At 57.3% G+C, this 13,776-nt stretch overlaps 1 protein-coding gene across 8 annotated transcripts in view; it reads right to left on the bottom strand.

Moving 5' to 3' along the window:
• AXIN2 (axin 2) overlaps nucleotides 1–10,369 on the bottom strand; it is a 31,537-nt gene extending 21,168 nt beyond the window's left edge. Inside the window, exons 1-2 of one of the 8 annotated variants that reach the window (XM_036082696.2) lie at nucleotides 10,231–10,369; nucleotides 6,562–7,487 (exon numbers count right to left, since the gene is read on the bottom strand). In XM_036082696.2, coding sequence (XP_035938589.1) covers nucleotides 6,562–7,376 — 815 coding nt within the window. In that variant the 5' untranslated portion in view covers nucleotides 7,377–7,487; nucleotides 10,231–10,369. Of the gene's footprint in view, nucleotides 1–6,561; nucleotides 7,488–7,916; nucleotides 8,020–8,262; nucleotides 8,338–8,691; nucleotides 9,111–9,224; nucleotides 9,496–9,571; nucleotides 9,938–10,230 lie in introns of those variants that run through there. The other 7 variants (XM_036082697.2, XM_078065966.1, XM_036082698.2 and 4 more) reach the window with 7 other exon arrangements.
• Nucleotides 10,370–13,776: the final 3,407 nt, after the last annotated feature.

Here is a 13,776-nt window from a genome sequence, read left to right as displayed (position 1 = left end):
TCTCTAAAGATGGCGCTGGGGGTTGCAGATGAAAGGGACTCATGAAAGGTCAAAGCAGCCTCTACATGCCATCGCCAAGCTCCTATTCACCTCCTCTGTGGGTAGCACGGTGCTGGGCTCTGGACTGGCCCCGCCTGAGTCTCTGGTCTCCTGGCACCGGTGGCCTGGTCACCATAACGGGGGGGGTGTCACTGGGAAGGCACAGGCTCACAAAGAGGGATGCGCCTTCACACACATCACATCCTCCCGAGCTTGCAACCACCTGGGGAAGGAGGTGTCCTGGGCGCACCTCACCAGAGCGCCCAGGGTGGCCCCAGAGGATGGCAGCCCGCCCAGGTCAATGCTGGGGGTCATGGCAAGATATGGATTTCTTTGGCTCTCATCCAAACTCTTTCTGCCTCCTAATACAGAGACCAGCCTAAAGGGTTCAAAACGTTCTAGCAGCATGTGGGACCCAGGCTGTGCCACCGGATTGGATAGAAGGAGGGTTGGGTGTGGGCAGGAGCCGTGGCCAGTCTGGTGTGAGGGCCTCCTCGGGGGCAGCTGGGATGGGAAAGCCGGGGGAGAGTCGGGCCCTGTCACTAAGGCCTGCACTCCAGCCAGAGAGAGAACACAAACGAGGAAAGTTACACCCAGAGTCTGAACGTTTTAGAGCCAGAACGAACCTAAGCCAACCTCCTCAGTTTAGACATGTGAATAAAATCAAGAGTTGCCATAGACGGGACACTCAGTCGCGGCGGGCTCTCTGTTTTGGGCGTGGCCGCACCCTCAGCACACAGTAGGTGCTCAAGGGCCGTCTACTACCCAGTCACCTTGCAGCCTCACAACAGTGGCAGGAGGCGCAGAGCCCCAGGTGGGGGCCAAAAGCCTTGCCAGAGGCACCTGGCTGGAGACGTGGCCACAGGGAACCCACATCCAGACTCCCATAGGAGCTCAACGTCAGCAGGGACCATGATTCTGTCCTACTGAGCTAGAGTGGAACGTAAAGCCAGATGCTGGAAATGGCCCATGGGCACAGAATCGACCAGAAAGCGCAAATGAGGAACGTCCTACTTGAACCTGTTGAATACCTTGGACAGAGTGACCTTGAACTGTCCTTGAGACCCTGGCCCCGTCCCTGGTGTAGAGGGCAGGAAGTCTCCCCACCTCCCAGGTATGCTGTTCCATGAGGCCTCAGCACTGGTCCCGTGTCCTCAATATGGGATTTCCAGACACCTAGGCTGGAGAGAGAGGAGTCGTGGGAGCAAAGGAATGGCAGCTGACTTTTTTTGAGAGAGGAGACGGAGGAGGGATGACTGAGTAAAAATGTCCCCTCGTTGATAAGGGAAGTCAAAAGGGAAGAGAGGATGGCTGTGGCTGGGGTTGCCGCTAAGGCAGGACGAGAGGAAATGGGCTTTTAAGTCCGACAGAAGAAAGCACCGCCTGCCGGTCCGAGGGGACCCATGGAGTGGATGAGGTTATGGACTCCCCCAAGTCTTTAGAACAGTCCAAAGTTCCCCGCTCTCTGGGGTGCTTGGGCCGGGTAGCTGCCTCAAAGCAGGGCGGGCGAGGAAACTTGTCCCGGGCCCCCTCCTAGCTTTCAGAAACCCGGTGGCAGGAGAGCGCCCTGAGCCCTCCTTGGCAGGGACAGGCATGGGGAGGCCGAGCGCTGGTGGCCGCTCAGCTCCCAGCCAGCAGGGGGCCACGGTCAAGGCACCGCCTCCACGGACATGGGGTCTCCACCTAAAGAACCCCCGGCTCCGACATGGCCATCGGCAGGAAATTCTTCCATTCTCCGAAGACTCAAGGGCACCATAATTTGGGGAGTTACTAGTAATCCTCCAAAAAACCAGCTGCCGAGGAAAACGGAGCTGTCGGGGGGCTCTTCGTTCTTCTGCGGTTTTCACCGTGACTTATCGTCACGCGGCGTTGGGGTGTCTACACCTCGAATGCCCGTCCCGTGCAGCCAGACTGGAAGCCCCATGAGGGCAAGGACCTGGGGTGTCTTCTCTGCGAGCGGCTCCCCAGTTGGCGGAGTGTGGCAGAAGCTCTAGGCTTTGCGGAACTTCCTTAAAAGACCTGGGGCCATCCGATGGGTGGCTGAAAAGTGTTTTGGTCTAAGAGGCATCAGTACCAGATCAAAAGAGCCCACATGGCCCTGAAGAGCATTCAGACACTGGCTGCTGTCTCCGTGGTAGTCACTCAGTGACCAATGTCCTGAAGTCAACCTCTTCGGGGAGCAAATGACTCAGTAGAAATCCCTCCTCCCTCCCCAACCAGAAAGACATGGAACTCAAATCCCGTGTGTGCTCACAGCTTTGCACTCCTTGGAGTGGATCACAAAACACATGGGTCCCAAAATAAACCTGTCCTCCTTCGCTTCCAAAATAGAGGGCTCCCTGTGTGACCAGTCATTAAAAATGGAATATACTGCCCTGAGCTCGCTTGACCGCAATAAAGTATTCGGATTTTCCTACAATCATAACAGAGGAGGGAGGACAGAGCAGAGGAAGGAGGCAGGGTCGTGGAGAGAGACAGAAACTCAATTTTTAAGAACCCGGAATGTTGTCAAAATCTCTACACGATTTTAAGAAAATGGATTAGAGCTCTTTTCTTGTATCTTAAAAAAAAAAAAAAAGGAAAGAAACTCGACCATGCTGCAGTAATTGTACCCAGATGCTTTGATTATTTTCTTCGGGACTGTTGTGCTCGCACGGTTGCTGCAAGGATTTTAAACTCCTAGAGAGAGTCGAGGCCTACAGTAGTGATTCTGCACTGGGCAGGCATCCACAGACCTCTGTCTGCAACGTCCATGTGCAAAGGGCTTTCAGCTGTCAGGTAGCAAACGCTCCTGGGACGACCTTCAGGAAAGGGAAACTGATGGCTGGCTTCTTCTTTCCCCCCTCTCCCAGCTTATTCTTCTCTCTTATCTTGGTGCGGTGCTATGGCCCCAGCCCCCTCCCCATACACCAGGGCCAAGCCGCCCTACACAGAGCACAGCAGACCTGACCTTTGGGGCCTCCTTCTGGGTCCCCTCTCCCAACAGCGCAACTTAACAAGTATTTGTTTCTAAAGCTGTGCGCTTAGGGCTTGCCAAAAGCCCTCTGACAATGTACTCCAAAGTCACCCCCCAAAAGGCAACCTTCTCCTCAAGAAGCATCTTCGAAGGCAAGATGGGGGCGGTGCTCAGTGAGGGGCCCAGCACTCAGGTGGCCCTGGGCAGCTGAGCCATTAGAAACAGGCCAACTCTTACGAGCGCGTTTCAGCAAACTGCCTTCCTCAGAGATCCCAGCCTCTACCCTGAGGATACTGCTCCCAGCATTCTCTTTCCTATGGCATCATTTTCTTCGATAACTGAAGCCAAGCTTGATTCCAGGGGCTTCGCACAAAAACGGGCCTCCTCAGCGAGTTCTTTCAGAGAACAGGAAGCACTTGGAGCCGGCAGAGGGCCATCTGCTAGGCCCGACTTCTCTGAAGGGAGACCAGAGGAGAGGGGATCCAGCGGGAGGCAGGGGAGACCCGCCTGGCGCAGGAGGGCACCAGGGCCAGGGCGGACAGGGAAGGACACAAAGGAGCACTCTGTGAGCCCAACACGGTCTCCTTCCCAAAATACACGCGGGCTGAGCTCCTAATCCCGCAGCCCCTCCACACACACCTCGACACTCTGTGTCTGCGTCTGCGTGCTGGGGCTCTGACGCGTGCTTCTACCGACGGGTCACGCCGGCTCTAAGTTATTTATAGAGCCCATCAAAAGCCCAGGCATCCCACTCAAGCACTCACAAACCAGAGCCCTTCCCTCCGAAGATAATTCCTGCTCTTCCGTTCCAACTATTTATATTAAACCTGACACCAAATCAGCGAGGACACAAACAAATCATTAAAAAGGAGGCCTCCTCTGAGTGCCCAAGGTAAACACAGGGCTTGGAAGATGGGCCAGCGCTCCTGGCACCCAGCTGCCAAGGCTGCCCCTCCACAGCTAAGGCAGGCAGACCCCCCTGGGCAGGACTCGAGTGTTCGGGCTCATTCACATTACTAACTTCTGAAGCCCATCCTATCTGCCACGTACCTTGCCTGATGAGTGAGTGTAGTGGAAGGGGAGGCGGACCTGAACGAGTTGGATGGGATCCCTACATCCCAAGAGCTGGCTGAAAAGACAGGCTTCAGTTAACACCCAGAGAAAGTGGAGGCCTGGGAAGGCGGGCGGACCACTCTAAAACTTTACAGGGAGTACGGGCTAGAAGCCCAGAAGCACTCTCCGAAAGTGAGATCCTAACCTGGCTGCCCTTTTCACATAGCTACTCCTTATCATGATTAAAGGATACGAATTCTAATGCTTTACAAGTGTTCAGATCATTTCCCTTTACCCAGGGATTTCATGTCCATTATTTTGATCCTAAGAGCAACCTATGACATGAGCAGGAGGAATGGTGCCCAGTCATCGTACAGAAGGACACGTGGAGCTCACAAAGACTTCCACCCAGGTAGTGATGGGTAGACAGGGCTGGAACCCAGGCCTTGGAATAATCTGGGACACCTCCCAATACACCCTATGTACACTTGAAGATCCTGCGTGTCCAGATGAAATTGGATAGGTCGTAAGTTCCCTGTGACGATGCCCAGTTAAGACGTGCGGGCTCCGCATAGTGCCAGGTAAAATACTTCATTTCAATCCAACAGTGCGAAAAGGCGCACACAAATAGAGCATGGCGACTCCAGGGGCGGATGAGAAGGTGTCACCTACAGATCAACGAGGCCCACAGTCCACAACCAAGAAGGCAAGCACTGGAAACACAAGGGCTCTCTGGCCCCTGCCCCCAGGATCTCAAAACCTTCACAAGAGTCATCTCGGGGAAAGTTTAATGCTGGTACTATCCCAGTGGAGGCCTCTGGAAGGGGGAGGGGCACACCCAGGCGGGCTCTCTGCTGCCCACCCACAAGGGGGAGGGGTCGCAGCAGGGTCCTGCCTAGGAGCACTTTCTCTTCGGTGACATCCCAAACCACACACAAACCAAGGACGGTGCTGCTGACAAAGGGGACACTGTTCACAAAGGGGGCACTCTGGGTCCTGACCCTGGGAAACACAGAAGCTCCACTGTCGGAAAGCCCCTGGAGCGGCAGCCTTACCACAGGCCTTAAGTGGTCTCTGCTAGGCTGCCAAACTGGAGAGCAAGGAGACCAGCACATTCACCAAATGTTATGGGGCAGAAGCAGCAGGTGCCCGGTGACTGCCCGGCCCAGCATCTTGAGCCAGAAGCTTAAAGACGCTGAAACAACTCCTTCCACGTGATCCTCTGCTTCCTTTCAAAAGCCAATCGAGTTCCACTTGGGTGTAGACCAGATGTCTGAGCGTGGGTAACCAGGGTGCGCGAGGCTGCAGGAGCGCCCTCTGGTGGCTGGAGAACGAGCTCTTCGTACCCAGCGGACAAAGTCAACTCTCTGGGCCACCCCTACATCAGGGCTTCTAGGCTCAGCCACGCTGCCCTGCCCCTCTTGCCCCTGCGGGACACTGGAGGCCTGACCCTCCAGGGGGAGGGCAGTCTCCACACAGGCAGCCACCAGACTGCATCCCCGGTGCCGAACACACGAAGAAATACAGGATGGATAGCAAGCGAAGGCATTCGACAGCGATCAAGTACCCACCACCCCTCCCATCGCATGCCACAAGCAACGGATCTAGACGGGAGAGGCTCAGGTTGGATCTGGAAGGGGAGGGAGGGAGAGTCACAGAAAAACTCATTCTAACAGGAGGTCTGAAGTTCAAGGTCAAGAATCTTAAGACTTGGCCATTCTGTAAAGGACTGTTGATCTCTGAAGCCTCAAAAAAGGGAAAGTACTCCAGGGCCCCGTCCTCTCTGTCCAAGACTCTTCTCCACCAGCACTAAGCAACACAACAGTCAACGGAAATCTGACCCTCGGGCTGCAAGCATGTAAAACCTAAATGAATATACCAGTGGACTCTAAAGCTAAGGGTCCTTTATTCAGGAAAGTCACAGGACCTTCCCTAGTTAGGAGGGTTTCTTGCCGGGTAAATACCTAATGCTACAAAGAGAACCACAACCTCAGTTGTGAAGCCAATTGTTGGCTCTTATCTTAACAGAAGAGTTCAGAAGATCCCACTTACCCCCACGTCCAATGGGTGCGCACGATATTCCCTGTGCCTCCCCAGCCACATTCATTCCTCTCGCTACTGATCAGTGGTGAATGCCCCCTTCCAAAACCAGTGCTTAGTGTATTCGGTGACTCAGAGGCATCAAAAGCTGCTGTCCTCTCTCTCTCTCTCTCTCTCAGCCTTCTAAGACTGGTCCAGGATAATAAGTAACCCGCATTAATGAATACTGCTTGCCAGTTTGAAGTTAGTCCTGGAAGACTGCAGGTTTAGACTTAGCTGTGTGTGCAGCACTTCTCCCCACTTTAAACAACGAAAAGCTAAGATCAAGGGTACATGGCCAGCAGTCCTAGCTCTCAACAGACCTTTGTCAGCCTCAGCAGCCTCACCATCCCACCATCTGCCCCACTTAACTCAAAACATCTGCAAAGTCCACACTGTCCCCCAGCCCCCTCCCCAGACGGACAAAGTCTTACCTGTATCCATTTTCAACAGCCTCAGTGGACCTCACGTTCGCTGTAGCCCTCAGGGTTTTGCTGGACAAGCCAACCACAGTGGGTGACAGTTTGCACTTGAAGTCAGCACAAGCCCACTCCTCTTCCTCGTTCAAGGTGGGGAGATAGCCACACACGACCTTGAGGCTCCCCAGTCCCCCGTTACTCATGAAAGCTGTGTTTTCTCCCCCACTCCTCACATATTCGAGGTATATATCAGAAGTCAAAAACATCTGGTAGGCATTTTCCTCCATCACCGACTGGATCTCAGTCTGCGCCTGGTCAAACATGATGGAATCAATCTGCTGCTTCTTGATGCCGTCTCTTATGTAGGTTTTGGTGGCAGGTTTCAGCTGCTTGGAGACGATGCTGTTGTTCTCAATGTACCTTTTGTAGATCGCTTTGGCTACCCGTAAAGTTTTGGTATCCTTCAGGTTCATCTGCCTGAATCCATTGCAGGCAAACCAGAAGTCTAAGGTATCCACGCATTTGTCCCTTTCCAGGAAAGTGCGGAAGAGATAAGCACCATCTTGATCGCCCAACAAGGAGTGCAAGGACTTGGTCCACCTGGTCAGAGGGGAATCCGGGGACGCCCGCCCCTCGGGCTCCCCCAACCCATCCTCGTTCCGCCTGGTGTTGGAGGACACAGGCATGGGTTTGGTGACCTGGCCCTTTCCTACCCCGGGCTGGCACGGCGGGGTCTCTCCTTCTTCCCCCGGGACCGGGGGCCGGGGGGCATCCTCGTGGAAGCTGCTGCTGGGGTCTGGGAGGCGCGTCACCAACACAGCACTGCTCATGGTGAGGGAGTCCTCCGCCCGGAGTTTGTTCTCTTCCCGCAGTTCCTCGCAGCAATCAGCGTGGTCTCTCTTGCTCTCTCAAGTCAGCAGGGGCTCATCTGAGCCTCCTTTCTGGAAAGAAAAGGAAGGGGGGAGGTAGGGAGAGAGAAAGGGGTATTGATCTAATCAAAACCAGATCTACCCAACATCAAAGCAAGAAAGTAAACAGGCTTTTCAACTCCTCAAATTCAAATCAAGCAACCCAGCTATCTGCGAGGTGCTCATCTAAAGTATCAGACGCTGCTTTTTCAAAGGCGAAATCTGAGCTCCCTGCACAATTGGGGGGGGAGGGGCGGGGCAGGTGGGCTGGGAGCGCGGAGGGTGGGAGGTGGGGGCGGAGGGGCTTGAAAGGTGTAAGACTGAATCTTCCAAAACCCCCCTCGGCCGGGGCGCACGCAGGGCAGCCTTGGCTCCGCACGGGCTCCGCTCCCCTCCCTTCCCCTCCCTTCCCCTCCCCTCTGCTCCCCTCCCCCCGATAGCATCAACTCCAAAGACGCGCACACGGAGCCGCCGGGCTGTGTGCAGGTGAAACCAATTTCGGTAAATTTCCCCACTCGGCTCTCCGCACAGATAACTCGAGCTCCAAACGTGCCCTTCCCCGGCATCTGGTTCCCATTCCCCCCACCCACCCCTTCCCTCGGCGCTCCCCCTTCCCACTCCTTAAAAATTCTGAAGATCCTCGACCGAGAAAGAAGCCCGCCCAGCAAGGGGCGGAATGGGCTCCCAGCTGGAAAACGCCCCCCTCCACCCAGATGTAAATGTTCGCTGCGCCCCCGCCTCCCGCCAAGAATCCGGCTCAGTCTACACCTCTGTGTTCCCCGCTCCCCAAAACCAGAAATCAACTCACTCAGACAAGACTTTGATCTTCAAACTTTGAGAGAGAAGCAGAGAAGCCTTGGGACCCGCCGCCCCCTTCGCCCCCACTCCCGCCCCCAGCTCACCTCCCGGAGTCACAAACCCTACAAAACCGGATCAGAAACCGTCTCAAGCTACCACTGCCTCTGCCAAGAATCCCAAACTCTACTGACCTCAATCCTGTCTTTTTTCCAAAAGAAAAAAGTCTTATCTAACCAATAAACAAGCCGCTTTCCCTAGCACGGGAAGGATCAAACTAAGGAGGGCAGGGGCGGGCCGGGGGGTGGGGGGATGGATGGGGCGCGACCCCGAACGAGGGGCCTCTCGGGCCGCGGGGCTCGGAGACTCGGCCGGCGGAGTGGCGGGGCCGCCGGTAGCGCCGCGCTGCCCGGGCGGAGGGAAGGTGGGGCGGCCCCGTTACCTGGAAGACGAAGGCGGCCCGAGGCCGGGCTCTCATCTCCGCCGAGCCCCACCGGCCCGCCCCCCCCCCGGCCCAAATCCAACCGAACGCGTCCAGAGCCCCGGCGAGCGGGTGCCGAGCGCGGGGCCGGAGCCCCGGGAGGCGCTCGCGGCACCCCGAGCCCGGGCGCGGGTCGGTCCCCGGCGCCGCCGCTCGCAGAAAAGGCACGGAAAGCAGCAGCCTAGTCCAGAAATGGCGACGCGCGGAGTCTCTGCCTCTCCGCAAAAGGGGCCGGGGTGGCCGGGGGCGCGGGGCCCGGGCGGGGAGGAGGGACGCGGGGGACGCGGCCGCCCCGGGCTCGGGCCGCTCCTGCGCGCAGACTGAGCCTGGGCCAGCGCTCGGGGCCCCTAAGCGCGGACCGGCGGCCGGGAGGGGAGGAGGGGAGGGGGGCAGAGAGGCGGGAGGGGAGGAGGGGGCGGAGGGAGAGGCGGGGGGGTGGGTGGGAGGAGGCGGGGGGAGGGCAAGCGGGGGGCGCCGCCACCCTTTCATCCCACCTTCCAAAGGCACTCCCGCGCACACTCACACCCCGACTCACATCCATAACAACGGCAGCGACGCGACCCCCGGGGGGGGGAATCTGCCCCCTCCCCGCCCCCGCCGCAGCCGCCACTTGCAGAAGTCTCTCCGCCGGGGGCCCCGCCACCCCGCTGGGGAGGGGGCCCCTGGCGCAGGGCGCGCGGGGCTGCCCGGCCAAGCCCCCCGGAGCGCCGGGCGCCGGGCCCGCCGCTCCCCTCCGCGCCCGCCGGGAGAGCGCCCCGAAATAGCCGGCCTGCCAACTTCAAAGGGCCGCCGGCACATCAAAGCGCGCGGGCCGCCCGGCCGCCGCGGCCTCGGCACTCACCATTGATCCGCGCGCGCGCTCCGCGGCGAGACCTCGCAGGCGCCCCGGGCAGGGCCCCGGCCCCGGCCCCCGGATCGGCTCGCAGCGGCAGCCCCGGGCCCCCCCGGGCCGCTCCCGGCGTCGGGGAACATCGGGAGTCGCGCGGCAGGGGAGGGGGGTGCGGGGAAACAGCAATCCCGGGATTAGAGCGAGATCCACCGGGAGGGAGGGTGAAGCGGCGCGCTCCGCCGCCCCTTTTATGCAAAAGACCCGAGTGGGCCTCCGCCCCCGCCGCGGCCGCCCCCGGCCCCTCCGGCCCCCGCCCGGCCCGGCTTTCAACACAGGTCCTGTTTCCAGCAGTCACTCCGCGCACCAAATGTCCTCCGGGCGCTTCCAACAAAAACTGCGCTGTGGATTTAACTGTGCACTTCAAAGGCGCGAGCCGAGCGCACGGTCCTGAAAGGGAGGTACGCGCCGGCCGCGCCCCGGGCCGCCCCCGGTGCCCCTGCCGCCCCTCCCCAGGGCCGCCCGGCTCACACCGCCCCTCCTGGCCGGGGCTCGGCCCGACCGGGCCCCCTCCCGCCCCCGGCGCCCGCGACGCCGCTCGGCGCGACCTCGCCCCCGGTCCGAGGGGGGCTTTCTTTGAAGCGGCTCCGCCGGGGCCGCCCCTCCACCCCCACCTTTTACAGCAGGGCTTTCGGCGGGGGAGACGGGCGCCTCGGACGCCGGGCGGCCCCGAAGTCCATTGCAGTGAGGGGTTATTTTTATTTCCCGGCTCTCGGGTTGTTACTGAGTTGCCAGGACCTTATCAAAGCGCAGCCGGCTCCAGCCGACTCCCCCGGGCCGGGCTTGGGGAGCCAGTGATCCCGCCGCGCCAATCACAGCCGCGCTCGGCCGGCCCGCGCCGCCCGCCTTAAAGGGCCAGCGCCCCGCGCCCGCCCGGCCCGGCCCGGCCCGGCCCGGCCCGCCTCCGCCGCACGCTCGGCTCCCGCGTCAATTCTTCCTGGGTCCTCCTCCGCTCCCTGCCAGGCCCCCGCCGCCCTGGGGGCGCTCTCAGCCGGAGTTCCAACTCCGTCTTTCAAGTTCTCCGGCCTCTTTGCTCTGGCCGCCTCCCCCTGCCTGCCCTCGCCCGCCCCAGCCCTGGAAAGCAACAGTTTATTGTAGCATTCTGGCAGTCGCAAGAACTGCAAGCAAGCAGATTTTTTTTTTCTATCATCAAACACTTTTCCACCTCTATTCAAGTTTCCCTGGGAATTTGGGCCGCGAGGATCTTGTAAAGGGAGTTCCGGTCCTGGGATCCACTGGCCAAGTGTCATAGGGCCCACGCGGGCCTGCACACAGAAGCATGTGTGTGCCCTTGCGCGCGTGTAGCTAAGTGTGGGTTAGAACCACGGCGCGTTTGTGGATGTGTGAAGATGGGGGTGTGAATCCGCCAGCACAGGCCTGAGGGCTGCAGATGGGCTCCGACACCTCGTTAGGAAGCAGGCCTCAGTTCCCTGAAGATTTAACTACAAATTCTCAACCTGGTCTCCAGAACCCTTTTTGCGCACATAGAGAAGAACATCTTTCTGTAACAACTGCATTCTCGACACGCTATGGCAGGCATCCCCCATCCTCCCATATGTTCCATATTAAACAGACACGGAATGTTTTTTCTCCTTGATCCGCAGTTTTAATGTATTGAAAACTCTTCACCCACTGTCTCCTTTGAATGTCACCTCCCCACATGCCGCCAGTAATGTTTATGAGGCACAACCTTCTCTTCTCACTTAACGGAACAAGAAAATATGCCACAAACCTAGACTAGCTCTTGCTATAGGATGGTCCCTCATTTGATAAGCTATTAACTTTTCCTCCTCCTGAGAAACTTAAAGGTGTCAGATTGTTTCAGTAAGTGAAAAGAGGAGCCCAGCACTGAAGGTGATGGGCTCGGCTTGGGGTATCCAGCTCTACTCACTTTTTCTTTATTTACTTGCTTGTTGAACTTAATGGATGACAACGCTTTTCAATGCAGAGGTGCCCCTAACCTGTCATTAGGCCTTCAGAACTTTGAAACATGCAAGAAATGTGTCTATTTAGGTTTCCGTAGGAAAAGAGAAGGAAGGTGCAACACCCGTGATCTGCTGGAAAAGGGCAAGCATCAGGGACTGTGCTCTTCCTCCCCCCAGTCTATGGGGCTGTGACAAGGGGCTAGAGTCCTTTGCAGCCGGGGCTGCCAGATTTTTTGGAGCTCCTGAATGGCGAGGTGGGTGGCATCTCACTTCCCAATACCTGCCTGTCTGTGTCCACGTTCTGCTCCTCTGGGCTCACCTGCCCAGGCAGCCGGGCTGGCTGCAAACCCACAGTCCAGGCTATGAAATATGGCCACCTCCGGGCAAATCGGGAGGGCCGGTGCAAGAGTGTGGCAGGATGACTCATCTTTGCCTTGGGACAACTGCTGGGTGTGAGGAAACTGGAAGCCAGTCCACTTCAGGTCGGCTCCATCTAAGCGCCTGGCCTTCCGGAATGCTGGTATGTGGAACCCATGGCCAAGGACACACCCACCCCCTTCTGCGACCCCACGAGAGCCAGGAGCCAAGCTGTCCCTGTGGTTCCAGGGAGTCTTTAGGCCACAGAGGGTGTTATTACAGGAACAGAAGTGTATACTGAGGGGAATAAATTGCCAAAGAAGTGTCTACAATATAAACAACAGCGGCATCCATGTGCGTGCACGTACACACACACACACACACACACACACACACACAATGTGGGGGAGGGGAGATAGAAAAATCAAAACATCCAAAATCAAAATAAACAATGATCAGAAAGAGGAGGCTTTAAAAAAGGAAGTGGAAACTTGGTCTTCATGGGTGGTTTTCCTCCCCTCCCAGCTGTCCCCACTGACCCTTCACTGCCCCCCAGCCAGCCCTAATCATCACAGGCTCGGCTTAAACCAAAGGCTCTCCTGCTCCCTCATTATCCCAGGGCTGCAGCAGCAGGAAGGAGGGAAGGGAGATGGGGACACAGAGACACAAGGCCTGGTTTGGTTTGGATTGTCTCATTAATGACCTCTCTGAGAGCCTGATTTCCAGAACAGGTGTTTGGTCACCTTGGGCCAACGGCTCCCCCTCCATCTCACCCCTGCTCTTTCCCCTTCCCCCTTGACTTCAGATCTGGCGGTCCATTTCCCATCCAGCAGGAGGCTGGGCCAAGTGCGGAGAAGCCGGGAGCCCTCTCAAGCCTCCAGGTCTTTGACTACTTGTTGATAGTGTTTCTGGAAGAGAATCCAAAGTCCTTTGCTTATACCCAGCCCCTTTCTCAAGATAGCACAGTTTTCCATTTTTCCCTTCTCCCTGGCAGCAGTGATATCATGTGACTTGTAATCCTGCACGGTTGCCTGGAAACTGGAAAGCAAGGTGATGGATTTCTGCACATGCTCACTCTTCCCCCCTCCTTTAAAGAAAAACCTTACAGAGGATAAACAGCCTACTTTGCCTAAGTGCAGACAAGTTTAATAAAGCAGAGAAGATAATTCTTTTCTCTGGGAATTACGTATCAGATTGAAATCCTAGAATCCCAGAAAACGGGGACTAGGGACTCCCTGAGAAGCATCTGGCCAGATCTCCAAACTTTGGTCAGCCCCCCGCCTCAAACCCCTCTGGCGTGGAAGTCATACCAGCTGTGAATTCAGAGGAGCTCAGACCCAGGATATGGTTTTCTGAGATTCAGTGATTTTGTCTTTTATTTCTTTGGAAAAGTGCCACCTTAGACAATGTACCTTTGTTTAAGGAGGGAGGTGGAGAGGGACACAGGTAACCTTTCCTAAGACTGCAGGTCACCTAGCCCTTCTGAGTCACTATGTGTTCACCCATAGAGTGGGGAAACAACCCTCAGAATCCTGTTGTGGGGATAAGCAATCAGGTAAATGTCCAGCAAGACGCTTGAGATACAGGAGGCCCTCCAAGCTGTTCCCTCAATAGTCTGTTTACCCATTCCGAAGCGAAGATGCCCTCCAGTTGGGAGACCCACTCCTGGGGGTGGGGGCCTGGAGGCTACCACAGAGGTCCTGCAGAGGTGAGCCACCCTGCCATCTTCCCTGCAGGGAGGAGCAAGCTGGGAGGGAAAGGGGGGGTGCTGTGCCTTTCTGTAATCTCTCAAAAATAGTCCTCTCCTGTACCCAAAATGAAACATCCAAATTTTCTAGCCAGGGGACTCTTAAAGTGTTATCTGATCCAATCTGCCTT

The sequence above is a fragment of the Halichoerus grypus genome, chromosome 2 (genome assembly GCF_964656455.1).
Source record: "Halichoerus grypus chromosome 2, mHalGry1.hap1.1, whole genome shotgun sequence".
Lineage (NCBI taxonomy): Eukaryota > Metazoa > Chordata > Mammalia > Carnivora > Phocidae > Halichoerus > Halichoerus grypus.
Note: the sequence above shows the minus strand (reverse complement) of the source record. Positions and strands in the feature narration are given on the sequence as shown.